Genomic DNA, 16,698 nt, shown 5'->3' with positions numbered 1-16,698 from the left:
CTCGTCGAGTTTACTTCTGACTCGCTCTTCCTGCCTCTCCTGTGGCCAACTAATATGCAGTTTAGTCACAGCCCGTGTCACCACCTCCAAAAGCTCATTATAACTGGGCGCAGTTTGTGTGTGTGTGTGTGCTTCATGCAGATCCCCCTCCACGACGCTGAGCACATCTAATTCCTCAGAATCAGACAGCTGCAGCACTGGGTCTGCATCCCGAACGGGAGAAGCCGCGTAGCGGGCTCCCGAACGGGGGATAGGGGAATCTGAGCTTTCAGATGAGGATTGGGAAAGTGCCTCGGCAGTCCCGATCCCCTCTGAAAGCTCCCTTTGCGAACCCCACGATCTAAGCCGCCGCATCGCCTCGGCAGATGCGGGACCTGAACCGCTGGGAGCGCGCATCTGGCTATCCTCAGAAAATAAAGCCAGACGGGAACGCAGCACTCTCATAGAAAGAGAATCACAGTGGCCACAAGCAGCCCCCTCGAGAGCTGCTTGGGCGTGCTGCATTCCTAAACAAGCCACACACATCTCGTGTGTGTCCCCAGCCGTGATAAAGCGAGGGCACGGGAACACACAATTTTTAAACTGCTCACTCATTCTCACAATAAATCAGAACTGATTTCACCACAACACAGAGCGCTTGCTGAATAGCAAAAAGCTGACATTTTCTGTGTGCCGGCGTGCTTTTGTACACATCCGCTTATGCCGTCACACGCTACGTCATCACGCAATGCCAATAGGATTGGATTCGGTTTCATTCATAAATTCAGACGTGCTACGCTGAAGGGCGTTCCCCTAGTGTCGTCACCGACGCAGTTCGAGTTCCCTCGAAAGGGAACTCCTTTTCTCGAGAATACTGAAGTCTTTATGTAAAACGCATTGCAGCTGCACAGCTGACAGCAATGAACGACGGAAGCTCGGTCATTGGCTGTGCTGCGGCAACTTGCTCTAACCAATGACGGGGCGACTCTGAATGCGCGACCAATGAGCGCGCTTTGCGCCCGTACGCGTCAGAGCCCGTCAAGATGGGCGTGGCCAAGAGCTATTTATTGGGCGCCCCGTCATGAGAGTTCTTTAGGTTAAAACGACTGAAGCGAACTAACCAAGCACAAGCACGGCAGCTTACGCAATACTCGTTCCCTCCTCTCAGGGATCCGAGGTTAAGTTAGTAACCGAGTCGTTCCCTTTCGAGAGGTCTCTCCTATTGCGTAAGTAGCTTACGCTATGGGAACACCATGCAAAACGCCGTGCATGCTGAACTTCGCCTTATGATAGCCAGAGGCAGGTGCCTGAGCTGAAAAGCAAAGTTATCATCCAACTAGCCAGCAGAGGCGAGCTTTATATGTGGGAAAAAATACAGAGCGGCTAGAAGGCGCTCAGTGTGACACAAGCACATACATAATCTAGATACGAACTCGTAGTTCAACTAGCATCATGCTGATAGTACATTGGAATGCAATGTCGGGACCTGTAGGTTGTAGAACCTGATAAATGTGGACGGTGAGGCCCAGCCTGCCGCCGCACAAATATCCTCGATCGGTATCCCGCTCGACCATGCCCAGGAAGAAGCCACACTCCTGGTGGAGTGTGCTTTGACTCCCCAGGGGCATTGAAGTCCCTTAGCTTCATAAGCCAGTGCTATAGCCTCAACTATCCAGTGAGAGATTCTCTGCTTTGAAACGGCGGAACCTTTCGTACGGCCGCCAAAGCATACAAACAGTTGTTCTGTCTGTCTGAATAGGGCAGAACGCTCCAAATACACTCTGAGAGCCCTAACGGGGCAGAGTAGATTAGCGTCGTGTTCGTCTGCTGGAGACGACAGCGCAGTTAGGGAGATAACCTGTGCTCTGAAGGGAGTGGTGAGCACTTTAGGAATATACCCGTGTTTCGGTCTAAGGACGACCCTGCAGTCGTTAGGTCCGAATTCTAGGCAGGCAGCGCTTGTCGAAAGCGCGTGCAGGTCGCCCACTCTCTTGACCGAGGCGATTGCCAGCAAGAGTGCAGTCTTAAGCGAGAGCTGTTTAAGGTGCACGGTTCGGAATGGTTCGAACGGGGGCCCCTTAAGAGCGTCTAGGACAGTAGCTAGGTCCCAGATCGGCACTGAGGGGGGGTGTGAAGGGTTCATCCTCCTAGCGCCCCTTAGGAAACGAATAATTAGGTCGTTTCTTCCCAATGGACGTTCCATAACAGGGTCTTGTGACGCTGTGATGGCCGCCACATATACTTTGGGTGTGGAGGGGGTGCGGCCCGCCTCCAGAAGCCCTTGTAGAAAAGCGAGTACGTTCGTAATCTCGCATGTTTCAGGGTTCAGGCCCTTGGCATTACACCAGTCACTGAACACTTTCCATTTCTGAACATATAAGCGTCTCGTGGAGGGCGCCCGCGCCTCAGCGATGGTTTTTAGTGCTCCCCTCGTGAGGTTCCTGGGAACCCGTTGAGGGGCCATGCATGAAGGGCCCACAGATCGGGGCGGGGATGAAATATCATCCCGCTGGCCTGACTGAGGAGGTCTGGCCTCAGTGGAATCGGCCGTGGTGCAGATTGCATTTGCATCAGATCTGGAAACCATGTTTGGTTCTTCCAGAGTGGGGCTATCAGAAGCACTGCGTTTTGCTCCTCTCTGACCCGACTGATGACCTGTGGCAGCATCGCGATCGGGGGAAAGGCATATAAGAGGCGGCTCGGCCAGCTCTGGGCGAGTGCATCCGTGCATTTCGTGAAGAAAAGAGAGCAGTGCGCGTTCTCCTTGGAGGCGAAGAGGTCGATCTCCGTTTTGCCAAAGGTTTTCCATAACCACTGAATCGTCAGCGGGTTGAGAGCCCATTCTCCTGGGAGAATTTTGTCTCTGGATAGCATTTCTGCCCCCTGGTTCAGGGCGCCTGGCACATGCGCTGCTCTCAGCGAGCGCAAGTTGTGCTGGGACCATAAAATGAGTCTCCTGGCCATTGAATGCATGGAGCTCGACCTGAGTCCACCCTGGCGATTTATGTACGACACTACCGTCATGTTGTCCGTTCGGACCAGGACGTGTTCGTTTTTTAGATGTGGAAGCAGGGCTCTGAGAGCCAAAGCGACCGCTTTCATCTCCAGACAGTTTATGTGTAGGCGCTTTTCCGGGTTTGACCAAAAGCCGGAGACAGGCCTGCCCTCGTAAAGGGCCCCCCAACCTATTTTGGAGGCATCTGTCGTTATCATCTTTCTCCTTGTGTTCACACCCAGACTCACGCCTGACTGGTACCAGTCAGCGGCTTTCCAGTGCGTCAGGGCTTTTATACAGCCGTGGTTCGCTCTGATTAAAAGGTGGCCCGAACGCCACGCGTGAGTAGGGACGCGGCTCTTGAGCCAGCGTTGGAGAGGGCGCATATGCAACAATCCTAGCTGGAGTACGGCCGATGCTGAGGCCATGAGACCGAGCATCCTCTGAAACCGCTTGACGGGGGCGCGCGCGCCCGCCCTGAATGATGTTGCAAGGCGCCGGATGGTGAGCGCGCGCTCTGATGAGAGACGCGCTGTCATTTGCATCGAGTCTAGAACTATTCCCAGGAAAGAAATCCTCTGGCTGGGAGATAGTATGCTTTTTGCAAAATTGATTCTTAGACCCAGGCATTCTAAATGGCTGATAATCCAAGATCTGTGTGTTATTAACTGACTCTCTGATTGTGCTAGGACCAGCCAATCGTCGAGATAATTCAGTATTCGCACTCCCCTTCGTCTCAAGGGGGAAAGTGCTGCATCCATACATTTCGTGAATGTACGGGGAGCCAGGGACAGGCCGAACGGAAGTACTGTGTACTGGTAAGACTGTCCCTCGAAAACGAATCTCAGAAACGGCCTGTGATGAGGCGCTATTGGAATGTGAAAGTAAGCATCTTTCAGATCCACTGAGAGAAACCAATCTCCTGGGCGTACTTGCGCGAGGATATGCTTGGTTGTTAACATTCTGAACGAGCGAATCATTAGTGCTTTGTTCAGGCGTCTGAGATCTAGGATGGGGCGGAGACCGCCATCCTTTTTCGGGACGAGAAAATAGCGGCTGTAAAAACCTTCCTCGCACATAGAGGGGGGAACAGTTTCCACAGCGCCCTTTTCTATTAGTTTGCGCACCTCGGTGCGTAGAACATGTGAACACTCCTTTCTCACTTTCGTCTCGACCACAGTCGTAAAACGTGGTGGTCTGCGAGCGAACTGGAGCGAGTATCCGTGCTTTACTATATCCAATACCCATTTCGGCATATCTGGAATGTTTTCCCATGCCGCTGCGTGTACAGATATGGGCTGAAGACAGGCTAGGGGCGGGCCGCTGTGACGTAGGGACCCGGCCAGCGAATCGCCTGAGCTCGTAGCTCTCAGAGGTGCGGGCGCGCGCTGAGCAGCTGAGTGAATGGGCGCGTGTGTGATTACAACAGCGCGCGCCGTGTCTTTAAAACTCGCAGCCTGAGCTGGGGTTGTGTTTGACACTGTAAGGACAGTGTTTATAAGTGGGGGTGCATAAACAGTGGTAGGCACACTCGTCACTTTTATAATGTTTCCCGCTTTTACTGGGGGTGAATTTATAACTGTGTGAACAGTGCTTGTGTGTAGTGGTGCGTACATGACCGTAGGCACGTGATCTACATTCATGGGGCGCGCAGCCTGAGCTGGAAATGAATTTGGCACTGTTTTGACAGTATCTGGGAATGCACACTTTGTGGACATGTGAACCCTTAGTGACACAGGCAGAAAAATACTCTTTTTGTGTTTTCGTAAAAACGGCGTTTGTTTGCAGGTGAGCGAGCTCTTTGACTGGCCCATTGACTGCTGTATGGACATATCCAGCCGCCTGTAAGGGGACTGGGTAATGTTTGAGCTTTTGCAGAGAGAGTGGTCCGGCTTTTGCGAGACACGCACTCTCTCTTCTCATTCCTGTGGCTAGGCTGGCTTTCGAGGCTCAGGGTTCAGCACAATCTTGGGCCGAGGACCCCGTCGCTCAGACGGCGGCTTGCGGTTGTGAGAGCGCGAGCAGCGCCGAGTGTCAGCCTGAGGCGCGGGCTGAGAGGCGGTGGGAGGTGTTCTAGCCCGCTGCGGCTGTAGCGGTCTCGGTCTGCTCTGCGATGAGCTGGAGCGCTTGGGCAGGAAATGGCGCATAGCTTGTGAAGCGTTCTGGGCCTCAGTGAAGCGTTCGGCGAAACCCTTAACCGCCGGTCCAAACAGCCCGCTGGTGGAGATAGGCGCGTCGAGAAATGGCGCCTTATCCGCGTCCTTATCTCCGTCAGAGTTAACCACAGATGGCGCTCGAGAACAGTCAAATTAGCCATGGCACGGCCAATAGACTGGGCGGTGGCCTCGTGGCTCGCAGAGCTATATCAGTTGCGCTACGTAGGTCCCTGAAGGCTTCGGGTTCGGGGCCAGACTCGTCCATAGAGCGGAGAAGTTTGGCTTGGAACACTTGAAGTACCGCCATTGAGTGAAGCGCTGATGCAGCTTGGCCGGCGGCGGCGTAGGCGCGACCGGCGAGAGCAGAAGTAGTGCGGCAGGGCTTCAAGGGGTGGGAAGCTTTGGCTTTCCATCCGGTGGTGGAGGGCGGGCAGAGATGATTGGCCACGGCCTCCTCGAGGGGCGGTGTTCCCTCGTAGCCTCTTTCCTTCTCACCGTCCACAGAGGAGAGTGAAGAAGAAAAAGAAGGCTTTAAGCGCGCAGAGTGGGGGGCTTTCCACGACTTGGTGAGTTCGTCGTGAACTTCCGGGAAGAAGGGAGAAGGCCTTTGCCGAGGGGCCTGCTGGCGCCCCTGCAGAAACCACTCATCCAATCGGCTCCGGGTTGGTTCTTCGGGAGAAGACCAATCGAGCCCGAGGTCTTCCACGGCCTTAGAGAGGACACGGATAATCTCGGTATCCATGGTGGAGCCCCCGCTCGTGCTAGCTAGCGTCGACGGGGCGGGGTCGAGAGTGGAGCCCGGCCAGTCGTCCGATGCAGCGTCGATGGACAAGCTGTCATCTATTCCCCCATCGTCCTCGGACGCGCCGAAAGTCACAAGGCCCACCGCTCTGCTAGAGGGGTGTAGGTCCGGCTGGGTGAACTGAACCGGCGGTGGGGAAGGCAAGAGCGGCGGTGAAGCACGCGGAGACTGGCTCGGCGTGACGTCACTGAGCTCAGGTTCAGGAAGCCTCTGTGAGCGGCGCTTTTTCTTGCGCGGCTCAAACAGAGGGGTGGCGGCGATGGGCTCGCTCACGGCGAAAGCGGCGAGGCGAGCCCGCAGTGCGGAGAGACCCAGGTCATCACATTCCGGGCATCCGCCCTTGGTCAAAGCAGCTTCTGCGTGGTCCCGGCCCAGGCAGCGAGCGCAGATGATGTGACGATCCCCGTCCGGGAGAAGGTCTCTGCACGACGCGCAGGAAGGCATTTGAAACAACGCCTCAGAAATTTGCTCTTTTACAAGTGTCGCGGGGGGAACAGATGTAAAGATACTTGCATGTGTGGCACGCCGGATGGCTCAGTAGGATGGCGTTCGAAGGCGGCTGAAGGTGCCGAAGTCCTCGTAGCAATCCCGCTGGTATGCTTTTCGACGGCGGCGAAGGCTTCAATAATCCGGAGGATCCAGCGAAGAAGGTGTTCGCTGAAGGAGATTAAATCTAAAGAACTCTCATGACGGGGCGTCCAATAAATAGCTCTTGGCCACGCCCATCTTGACGGGCTCTGACGCGCGCGGGCGCAAAGCGCGCTCATTGGTTGCGCCATTCAGAGTCGCCCCGTCATTGGTTAGAGCAAGTTGCCACAGCACAGCCAATGACCGAGCTTCCTTCGTTCATTGCTGTCAGCTGTGCAGCTGCAATGCGTTTTACATAAAGACTTCAGTATTCTCGAGAAAGGAGTTTTCCCATAGCGTAAGCTACTTACGCAATAGGAGAGACCTCTCGAAAGGGAACCGCAGTTCACCCGTTTACTTGTATTTGTTTACAGCGCAGTCTTGCCCTCCGCAAAATGGCGGACGCGTTGACGTATCGCAGCCAATAGGGCGTCTATTTATTATGTCTATGGTCACCGTCACCGACTGAAACACGGCATGTCGCAATCAGTGACGAAGCAGGGAAGAGCCAATGAACGTTTGATATCACTGCCGTAAAACATGATGTAACGCTTCTTGAGTGCGCAATTTTTGAATTTGAATTCATCACCAGCGCGGGATTTGACGTTTACGGTCGTTGCTGAGAAATGGAGATGAAGATCACTGGATAAAAGGCTGAATTTGGATCTGTTTCTTGCAAACAACGCATGGATTCTAAAGATTTGGATTACATCAATTTATGTTGTGAATTTATGTTGTGTTTTATACGAGAAGTGTCTCACGGTAAATAAACTATATTACAAAATGGTTAAACGAGTAAAGGTGGCATTTTTAAAGTGTTTTAAAGTGTAGGCCTATTCTTGTTTAACACCAGGCAGGCAAAACAAGCAAAATTTTAATATTTTTGAGTGTTATATTAATAAATGCGACTAAAAACTTAATTGATAAGACAGTTGAATGCAATAGAGTCGTTTCTGTGTGTATAAAACATAAATAAATGTACGTATGATAGAACTAACTTACACTTTACGTAAAAATATACACGTACTCTCATGAGATCACGTTGGAATAAAGCAGTAAAGTTAAGATCAAAGTCCATTTGTGTCCACAGTTCATTGTTTGCAAAGGCTTGAATGTTCATGTTCATATTCATGTCATTTCACGTTTATGCCACCATTAATAGCACATTGTTCATCAGTGTTTCAAAGGACCAAGTCATCACTTTAGTTGAGGGGCCACACACATGATGAAGTCATTAAAAGATAATGCTTAGTTGATAATGACTACTGTATTTGAATGTCAACAGAATTGATGTGCTATGAGCTGGGATTGGTCTATTTTGGGGTCTGTCCATTTACCTGCAGGCTATTATGAAGACATGAACATGCTGGGTAACTCAGATCATAATGAAAACGCATTGTTCATCAGTGTTTCAAAAGACCAAGTCATCACTTTAGTTGAGGGGCCACACACATGATGAAGTCATTAAAAGATAATGCTCAGTTAATGGTGACTATTTGAATGTTAACAGAATTCGTGTGCAATTTGCTGTGATTGGCCAATTTTGGGGTCTGTCCATTTGCAGGCTATGAAAAAGACATGCAAATGCTTGGAAACTCAGATAATAATTCAGAAAAACAGTTCTCACATTAATTGATATACTGTTCTAGCCTGTATGCATGCATGATGTAATGTGGATTTTTGTATTAATAATTTGAAGAGTTGTCTTGCATGCATGAATTAATGCTTTTTTATGCATGAGTTCATGATGATTCATGTTCCATAACTAGCTTTATCCACAATGGATAGTAAAGACAAATTTTTTTGTGAACAAAAAAACCCATCATGATCATGCGTAATAAATCATAATTCATGATGATGTACTCATCTTAGTTAATGTTTTAATTAAGGTGTTGTTCATCCATGAAGTCATAAATGAAAAACGTTGAACTCGTGTTAGTTCCTGATGATTCGTGCGATATTAATGCCTAATTCATTCATGAATTTATACCTGAATTCATGATAATTCATGTACCCTTACCGTAAAGAGTTACCCAATAAGAATTTAAAACATTTTAAATAAACTGACGGATAAAAAAAAACTGAAAAATTTAAACCTAGCCTCTTAACTTTGATTTTACAACTAGGCTAGGCTACTGTAGATTCGCGGATTCACTCTTCTCTCTGGATATGCCAAAGCCAGATAAGGCCCCACCCCCTTGCCCGAGGGTATATAATGCCTGCAAGTGCTGCTGTTCTCCAGGATATTCTCTTCTCATGTGGCAAGCGGGGCAAAGCTGGTGGATCTCTCCACTCAATGTTTCAGAGAACCTGCAATCCTGACGCACACACATAACTGCTGTGCACATGCAGGACATTAAACATTCATGTGGCACACACACCATAATAACTCCAGCAACACACACACACACACACACACACACACACATAGTACATATATATATATATATATATATTTATTTTTAATTTTTATATGTATATTTAAGTGTATACACCAAGGAGAGAATGTAAATGCATGCTATTTGACATGAATGTGCATGGTCTGCCGGCCCGTTCACCCGTTGTTTTTTTATTTCCAATGGGTAATTGGAAAAGAGAAAAGGGGAGTCGCAAGGAAGGTCTAAGAAGACCCAACCCCTAAAACAGAATGTTCTACCGAGATTCTGGTGACATCCAGCCGGTAGTAACGCACAAAGGAATGGGGAGAAGCCCAGCTGGCAGCAGAGCAGATGTCCTGCAGTGACACTCCCCTAAACAAAGCCCAAGAGGCGGCTAAGCCCCTCGTGGAATGAGCTCTGATGTCTCCTGGGGGCTGCACTCCCTTTGATTCATATGCCAAAGCTATAGCATCCACAAGCCAATGTGAGAGGCGTTGCGTAGATATGGGACTCCCTCTGCGAGGGGGCGCCCATGGAATAAAGAGCTGGTCACTCTTCCAGAAAACACTGGTTCTGGCCATATATGTCTGTAAGGCACAGACATGATATAGAGCATTCAGCCTCTGATCCTCCGTGGAGGAGAAAGGTGGAGGGTGAAAAGCGGACAACTCCAACACCTCTGATGTGAACGCAGGGAAGCATTTAGGCATGAAAGCCGGATTAGGCTTAAGGGAAACCTTATCTCCACTAGGAGATAATTTAGTTCACAAGGAATGAACAGAGAGTGCATGTAGCTCACTGACACGTTTAGCTGACACCAAGGCAAAGAGCAAAGCCGTCTTGAAAGACAGCAGCTTTAGGGAAATACTTCCCAGAGGCTCAAAAGAATATTGAGACAGAGCCTCCAGCACCATGGAGAAGTTCAATTCAGGAACAGTTCTCCTGATGACTGGCAAAGCGCGACGGGCACCCTTCATTAATCTGCAGATTAGAGGATGCTACCCGACTGTTGAGCCATCAAAGCCCACATGACAGGCAGAAATCACAGCCAGGTAGACCTTAGTTGTGAAAAAAGACCTCCCTTTTTCCATGAGGACTTGAAGGAAACACAAAATATCCATAACTGAGTTCTGATATGATGTGAGACGACGCCCATCACACCACCCTTCAAACACTTGCGTCTTACAACCATTTACCGTGTAAAAAAAGGCCCTGGCATTCTGTATAGTAGCAATCACACGCAGTTAAAGCCCCAGTGTGCTTTGGTTTGTCCTCTAACGGACCAGGCACAGAGAGCAACCCTGTCCGGATGTGGGTTATAAATCTCCCTGTTCGCTTGAGACAATAGGTCTGTACGGAGGGGGAGGCACCACGGCTGGGGATATAACAGAGGGATTATCTTCGCCAGCCATGGTGCTTTGGGCCACCTGGGAGACAGGCCCTGCTCTCTCACCTTGGCCAGTGTGGGTAGTTTCTGCGCGAGAATAGATCTATGGTTGCCTGTCCAAATCTCATCCATATCATGTCCACTATCTGACGGTGGATGTGCCAATCTCCGTAAATTGGGTTTCCCCTCGATAGAAGGTCAGCGCTTCTGTTCAGAATGCCTGGAACATGAGTCACGCGTAATGACAGCTTTCCATATGGTCATAAGCTCTAAATAGTTTATGTGCATTGAACGTAGTCTGCTCAGCCACAAACCGTTCACCGTTCTGCCGTCCTGGGTGGCACGCCAGCCTGTTAAGGACGCATCTGTCGTCACAATTTTCCGCATCATAAACGTCCCCAGAGGGGTTGCCTCTGCGTAAGAGTTTGCGCTCTTCCAGTGGTGCAAAGCTGCCGAACAAGCATGCGTCACTGTTACAGAGCGGCAAAGATCGCGTGTAGGGCTGAAATGTAGTGGCAAAACCCATTTCATGAACCATTTCTCAGGAGTCCCAGCGGCAAAACCTGGATTGATAAAGCTATAATACTCTGTAGGCTGAGGCATGTATGATATTGTAGTTTCACCCCGTTTCTGAACTGCGAAAGACAGTTCATTAGAGAGAGAATGCACTCTTGAGAGAGACGAGCTCGCATGGAGACTGAGTTCAACTCCAAGCCCAGGAAAATCACAGTCTGACTGGGTGTAAAATTGTCTTGTTCACATTCACCCTGAACCCGAGAGATGTTATGTGTGTGAGCACACGGCAGGTGTCCTGCCACACTTTCTCCTTCGATACGGCTATAATGAGCCAATCGTCTATGTATGTCAAAAACCTCAGTCCTGACATTCTCAGGGGTGCAAAGCCCGCCTCCGCACACAGAAAGAAACTCCTTGGGCTTAATGAGAGCCCAAACAGGAGAACTGTGAATTTGTAACATGTGCCTTGGTAGGCGAAACGAAAAAAACTTCCTGTGTGGCGATATTGACACATAAATGCTTATGTGGAAGAAAGCATCTTTCAGATTGACCGATATGAAACAGTCGTTCCGTTTTATGGTGCGGGCGAGCGAGCCATGAGTTAACATTCTAAAATTGTATTTTCTCAAATGTTTGTTCAACACACAGAGGTCCAAGATTGGGCGGAGAGAGCCGCCCTTCTTTGGGACCAGGAAATAACTAGAATAAAATCCCTAATTAATCAGATTAGGGGGAACCACCTGAATAGCTCCCATGTTTAGAAGGGAAGATATTTCCTCTTTCAGAATTTGTGCGGCGCTCTCCTCCGTGTGTGAAGAGAGAAGGCTGCTGAAATGCAGGCGTTGCATTACAAACTGCAGTCTGTAGCCCTGCATTATTGTACCCACCCACTCGGGAGCCGAAACAGTTTGCCAAGCCAATTCGTCACTCGCGAGTGTTCCCACCCGAGCCGAAGCGGCACTGTATATACCCCGCTGGCTTATTTGTGATGCAATGGCACCCCCTCGTGGACGAACTAGGGGCGAGATGCAGGGGTTTACAGAGATTTTCTCTCTCTGCAGGGAGATGATTTCTATTCATTTGTTTTAATGTGTGTTTTGTGTTAAGGAACACTGGGGCCGAAGCCTTTAATAATTGGGTGAGGGGAACAGAGTATGTGCGGTGTGGTGACACTGCTTTTGCACTTTTCCTCACAACAGACCCCCTGAACGTGGGGGGAGAACACACAATGTCCACTGAACACATGGGCTGGGCAGTCTCGGAAGGGGGGAAAACAACCCCTCCATGAGAGACCCTCCGTCTTTTGGACGTGTTCTGGGGCAGGAAGACAGTCCAAGGGACTCGTGGCCCGTGAACGCGAACTCTGATGGAAATTTTGTCCTGTGACAGGAGGGTTAGGCAAATCCACAGGGGGCACCTGCCGTGGGGCCGCCTTCCTAGGAAGGCATAACTCGAAAGCCTCGTCTTCCTGCTTCTTGTCATCACATCGTTGCTGCATCAATACGACGGCGGGACCAAAGGGACCATCCTGGTGGTGGTGGGCAGGATGAAGTTAATTGTCTTGCGTCAGAATCTACGAACTCAGACATGCGTAAGTACCAATTTTTTATACTGCAAGTATTAAAACATGATTGGTTAGATGTGAAGGCAATAAGTGATGTGAATATTGAGTCTTCCTGGCAGAACTTACATTTTTACACACAGCGAAAGAAGCCTGTATTTGACAAATTCAGCAAGCTGAATATCTAGATAGCACAGTGAATGTTTATATGGTTGTCAATGAATGGGACGATAAATATCATTTTTGCTTTAATAACATTTTCCCAATAAACAGGCAAGAATAAATTTGGTGTCTTCCATGATTCCTGTTCTTTCCTACAACAAAGCACTTAACCGTTTCCAGAGCGTCGGCGCACTGAAGCGGTTTTTTTTTAATTTAGTTCAAATTTACTATCAGATTTAATGTTATACCTTGACAAACTATACATCATTAAAAAGATATAATACTCAAGATTCAGTATTTGACCACTATTGTATTCTGAGAAACTTATAGTGACAGTTATGTCTTAATTTGGGTCAGGAGTTATGAAATGGAAAAATGAGTCGATACCTTTAATATGAATTATGAGCGTCAGCTGGTCCATTCATAAAAAACACTCCAAGCTGTCGTCATGACAGCGATTCGCAAAACATCGTCCCTCAGGGCTTTAGCTCAAAAATGTGCAGACTTGGAGAAATATTGATATATTCTCATAGATTCACATCATATTTCTATAGACAGGAATAATATTTGTTGAATTTATACCCAAATGCGTCGATGTAATCATTATGATCGCTTCTTACTGAGATGTGCTGTGTTTTCAATTCATACCAATAGCCTGAGGGCGCTATATGCACAATAACAGTCCATATATGGATCATGAAGAAGACCCATAGTCATGTGACATTCCAGGACGTCACTGATACAGAAAGTAGCTGACAGAGATCGCTGTAACATGCAGATAAAGATGTTTTGAAGACAATAAACATGATTGCAATGATATTTGAGTTACCTGTGTTCTTCAAGCCATGCCAGGTATTTCATAATAATAGATTATATTTATAATGCAATGCTAATCGATATAGATTTCATCATCGTGCAGAACACTATAAATAATAAATTTTCTGTCGGATTTTTTTTTTATCTGAAGCCAAATTAGATCACAGAAGATTATTTAAAACACTCGACTTGCGTTATAAAGTAAGTTTGGAGCACAAACATGGTTTCAATCTCATAAATGGTCGTGTATTGATGGTGTGCTAAGCTAACATGCTAGCTAGCCCAGGTGCACCTGCCACCAGCAGTTATTGTTTTATGATTTTTTTCTAAATAGGAATGCTTACTGAAATGTTTCAGTGCATTTGATACCAGTTTCAAATATTTAGTGAGAACATTGATAAAAGAAATTAGGGTTTGAAACCCTTTGAATAGCCTGTGAATAGCCAGTCGTTAGTAGCTATAATGCAGACAAAAGAAATGCATATTTAGAGCCATAACCAGTCTGGAGAGGTGTAAATGTGTGCAAGGAGAGACTGACTCTGAATGGGGCTCGTTTGCACCACAAAATAATAGAGACAATAGACTGATTAGATGACTCAGAAGATGAGTAAACATCAGTTTGCATTTTAGAGTCTAATCAAAATAAAGTAATTTGACATGATCTTGAAAAACATTTAACTAAATACAGAGTTTTAGACTTATCATTTTCACATTTTAAATATAAAATGGTCACACATTTGGCTTTAGCTGCAGTGCATTTCTAGATTGCTCCAGGGCCAACTTCAATTTTATTTTTATGAAGATGTTTCATAAAAGTAAATTTCTAATAACTTTACAAAACTTTGAAGCTATTTAAACATTTTTTTTTTCATTATGACAATAATTATTTCTACATTTACAATAAACTACTAGGTGTCAGCTTTCAAATGAGATCATACTTGTGCTTTTAGTGCAAAGGGTTCATGAACTGTATCTGTTTAAGTTTGGGTATGCCATTTCTGGGGATTTTTCAAAAGTGGCCTTGAAGGTTAACAAGCTCGTTATCATAACTTCAGAAGTGGGAAATTTGTTGAACACCTGTTCAACTCCTCATTAACACAAATATCGAATCAGCCAATCACATGGCAGCAACTTAAATTGCATTTAGGCATGTAGACTTGGTCAAGACGATCTGCTGAAGTTCAAGCTGAGCATTAGAATGAGGAAGAAAGGTGATAAAAGTGACTTTGAACATGGCATTGTTGTCTGTGACATACGAGCTGATCTGAGTATTTCAGAAACTGCTGATCAGTGACCTCACCACACCATTTATTGGCCTCAAAATAATAGTGAATTACCACTTTAAATCATATGATCAAGAGAAAGTGACATCATTGGAGCCCTTAGAGAAGCCATGTTTTAAAGTTTGGCATTCAATTATCATTTAATATTAATCATTTGTTAACCATATTTTTTAAACACATGTTCACCACATCACATATTAGGAAAAAATTGTTTAGTATTTTTTGTCGATGTTGTTGTACTATTTGGGTGTTTGTTTTGGAATGTTATTTGGGTTATGTTTTGAAATGTAGGTTTTGTCCCTATTAGTCTTATATTATTCCAAATTCAGCCATTGTTGAGATGCAGTTTCAGGGCCTTGTTGCACTTTTTTGTAGACATTTGGGAAGACTGAGTTACCTTGGAAACTCAAATGTTGTGATTCGAAAGGAGGGAGGTTATTATGAAACTCTTGTGCTACAGTACTGTATATATGTGCACTCTCTTTAGCTTTGGTTCATTGTAGAAGGAAGGAAAGGTAAGAACATGGATGAGAGTCTGTGAAACAAATTTCCATGTAGATGAACATGCTTGGAATATTGTTCAAAAATAAAACTTCAGATCAGATTTAATCTGCTATATGGTCAAGTTAAGTATTGCATTTAAAATCCATTGAGTTTTAACATGTAATTCATTCATAGAGATGCATAAACGAAGCTGCATTTTTGAAGACTAGAATTGACTTCACTCCCTTGTTTCAAACAGGGAACCTCCAGTGAATTGTGTAAATGGATGCACAAATCAACATCAGCCAAAATGGAATATTGGAAAAGACTTTTCTTTGTTATGAGATTAGTAACACATCTTGTCCGAAGATTTTCTATCCTTTGGAAACTCGAATATTACTCTACATCCTTTTTAGTGTCTCTTCGATTGTCACAATCATAGGAAACCTGTTGGTGATCATAACGGTCATTCATTTCAAGCAGCTTCACACACCAACTAACTACCTCATCCTGTCACTGGCCGTGGCCGATCTGCTCGTAGGAGGAGTTGTGATGCCTCCCAGCATGCTGCGCTCCATCGAGACGTGCTGGTATCTGGGAGATTTGTTCTGTAAAATACATAGCAGCCTTGATGTGACTTTGTGCACTACATCAATTTTAAACCTCTGTATCATTTCTTTAGACAGATATTATGCCATATGTCATCCCTTTCAATATCACAGTAAAATGACATCAATGACCACAATAGTTATGATTATTATCAGCTGGTCTGTTTCAGCTGCTCTGGGATTTGGCATGGTCTTCATGAAGCTTAATATTCTTGGCATTGAAGATTTTTACTATGAGAACGTTAAATGTGATGGAAGTTGCATATTGTTTCATAGCAGAGAGGCAGCGACTATAATGTCATTGACCTGTTTTTACGTTCCCGCTTTTGTCATGCTCTGCATGTATCTAAAAATCTTACATGTGGCTATAAGGCAGGTGCAGGCCATTCAGAGTGTGAATTCTGAATTAAAAAAAGAAGGAAAAGCCACTAAAACTTTAGCCATCATCATAGGGGTGTTTCTGACTTTCTGGATTCCCTTTTTTCTTTGTAATCTTATAGACCCCTTCATTGGGTATTCTGTACCTCCACTGTTGTTTGACTTGTTCCTGTGGGTCGGCTACTATAATTCTACATGTAATCCCATAGTGTACGCCTTCTTTTACAGCTGGTTCAGACATGCATTCAGAATTATTCTATCCAAAGGAGTATTTCAGACTGATTCTTCAAGAACAATGCTGTTGTAATAATGAAACAGATTATATGCAAATTAATTTCTTGATATCTTATCTTCTGATTGGTACATAATGCAATTTCTTAACTGAACCTTCATACTTAAGGAAGTGCAAAACAAATCTGTGTATTAAGAATCCTGTAAAATACACCGGTGTGGATTTTTTTCCATCTAATGGATCCTTTTGAATTAAAATCTAATAAAGTTTAACTTTGTGAGAAATGCACGGTCAGTGCTTTAAAACCTCTCCCCTCCATAAACACACTTTCAACA

The 16,698-nt window shown here is 46.3% G+C and overlaps 1 protein-coding gene across 1 annotated transcript; it reads left to right on the top strand.

Moving 5' to 3' along the window:
• The first annotated feature begins 15,427 nt into the window (after positions 1-15,427).
• Positions 15,428-16,438, top strand: LOC143729619 (trace amine-associated receptor 1-like). Its single transcript, XM_077220952.1, has one exon. The coding sequence runs from the start codon at positions 15,428-15,430 to the stop codon at positions 16,436-16,438; it is 1,011 nt and encodes a 336-aa protein (XP_077077067.1).
• Positions 16,439-16,698: the final 260 nt, after the last annotated feature.

The sequence above is a fragment of the Siphateles boraxobius genome, unplaced genomic scaffold, assembly GCF_051911475.1.
Source record: "Siphateles boraxobius isolate OS27281-9 unplaced genomic scaffold, OSU_SipBor_1 8, whole genome shotgun sequence".
Classification (NCBI taxonomy): Eukaryota; Metazoa; Chordata; class Actinopteri; order Cypriniformes; family Leuciscidae; genus Siphateles; species Siphateles boraxobius.
This window is presented reverse-complemented; position numbering and strand designations above follow the sequence as displayed.

Bases quoted from the DNA above. Each gene is read 5' to 3' on its own strand.
- LOC143729619 (XM_077220952.1), top strand. From the start codon at position 15,428: ATGGATGCACAAATCAACATCAGCCAAAATGGAATATTGGAAAAGACT.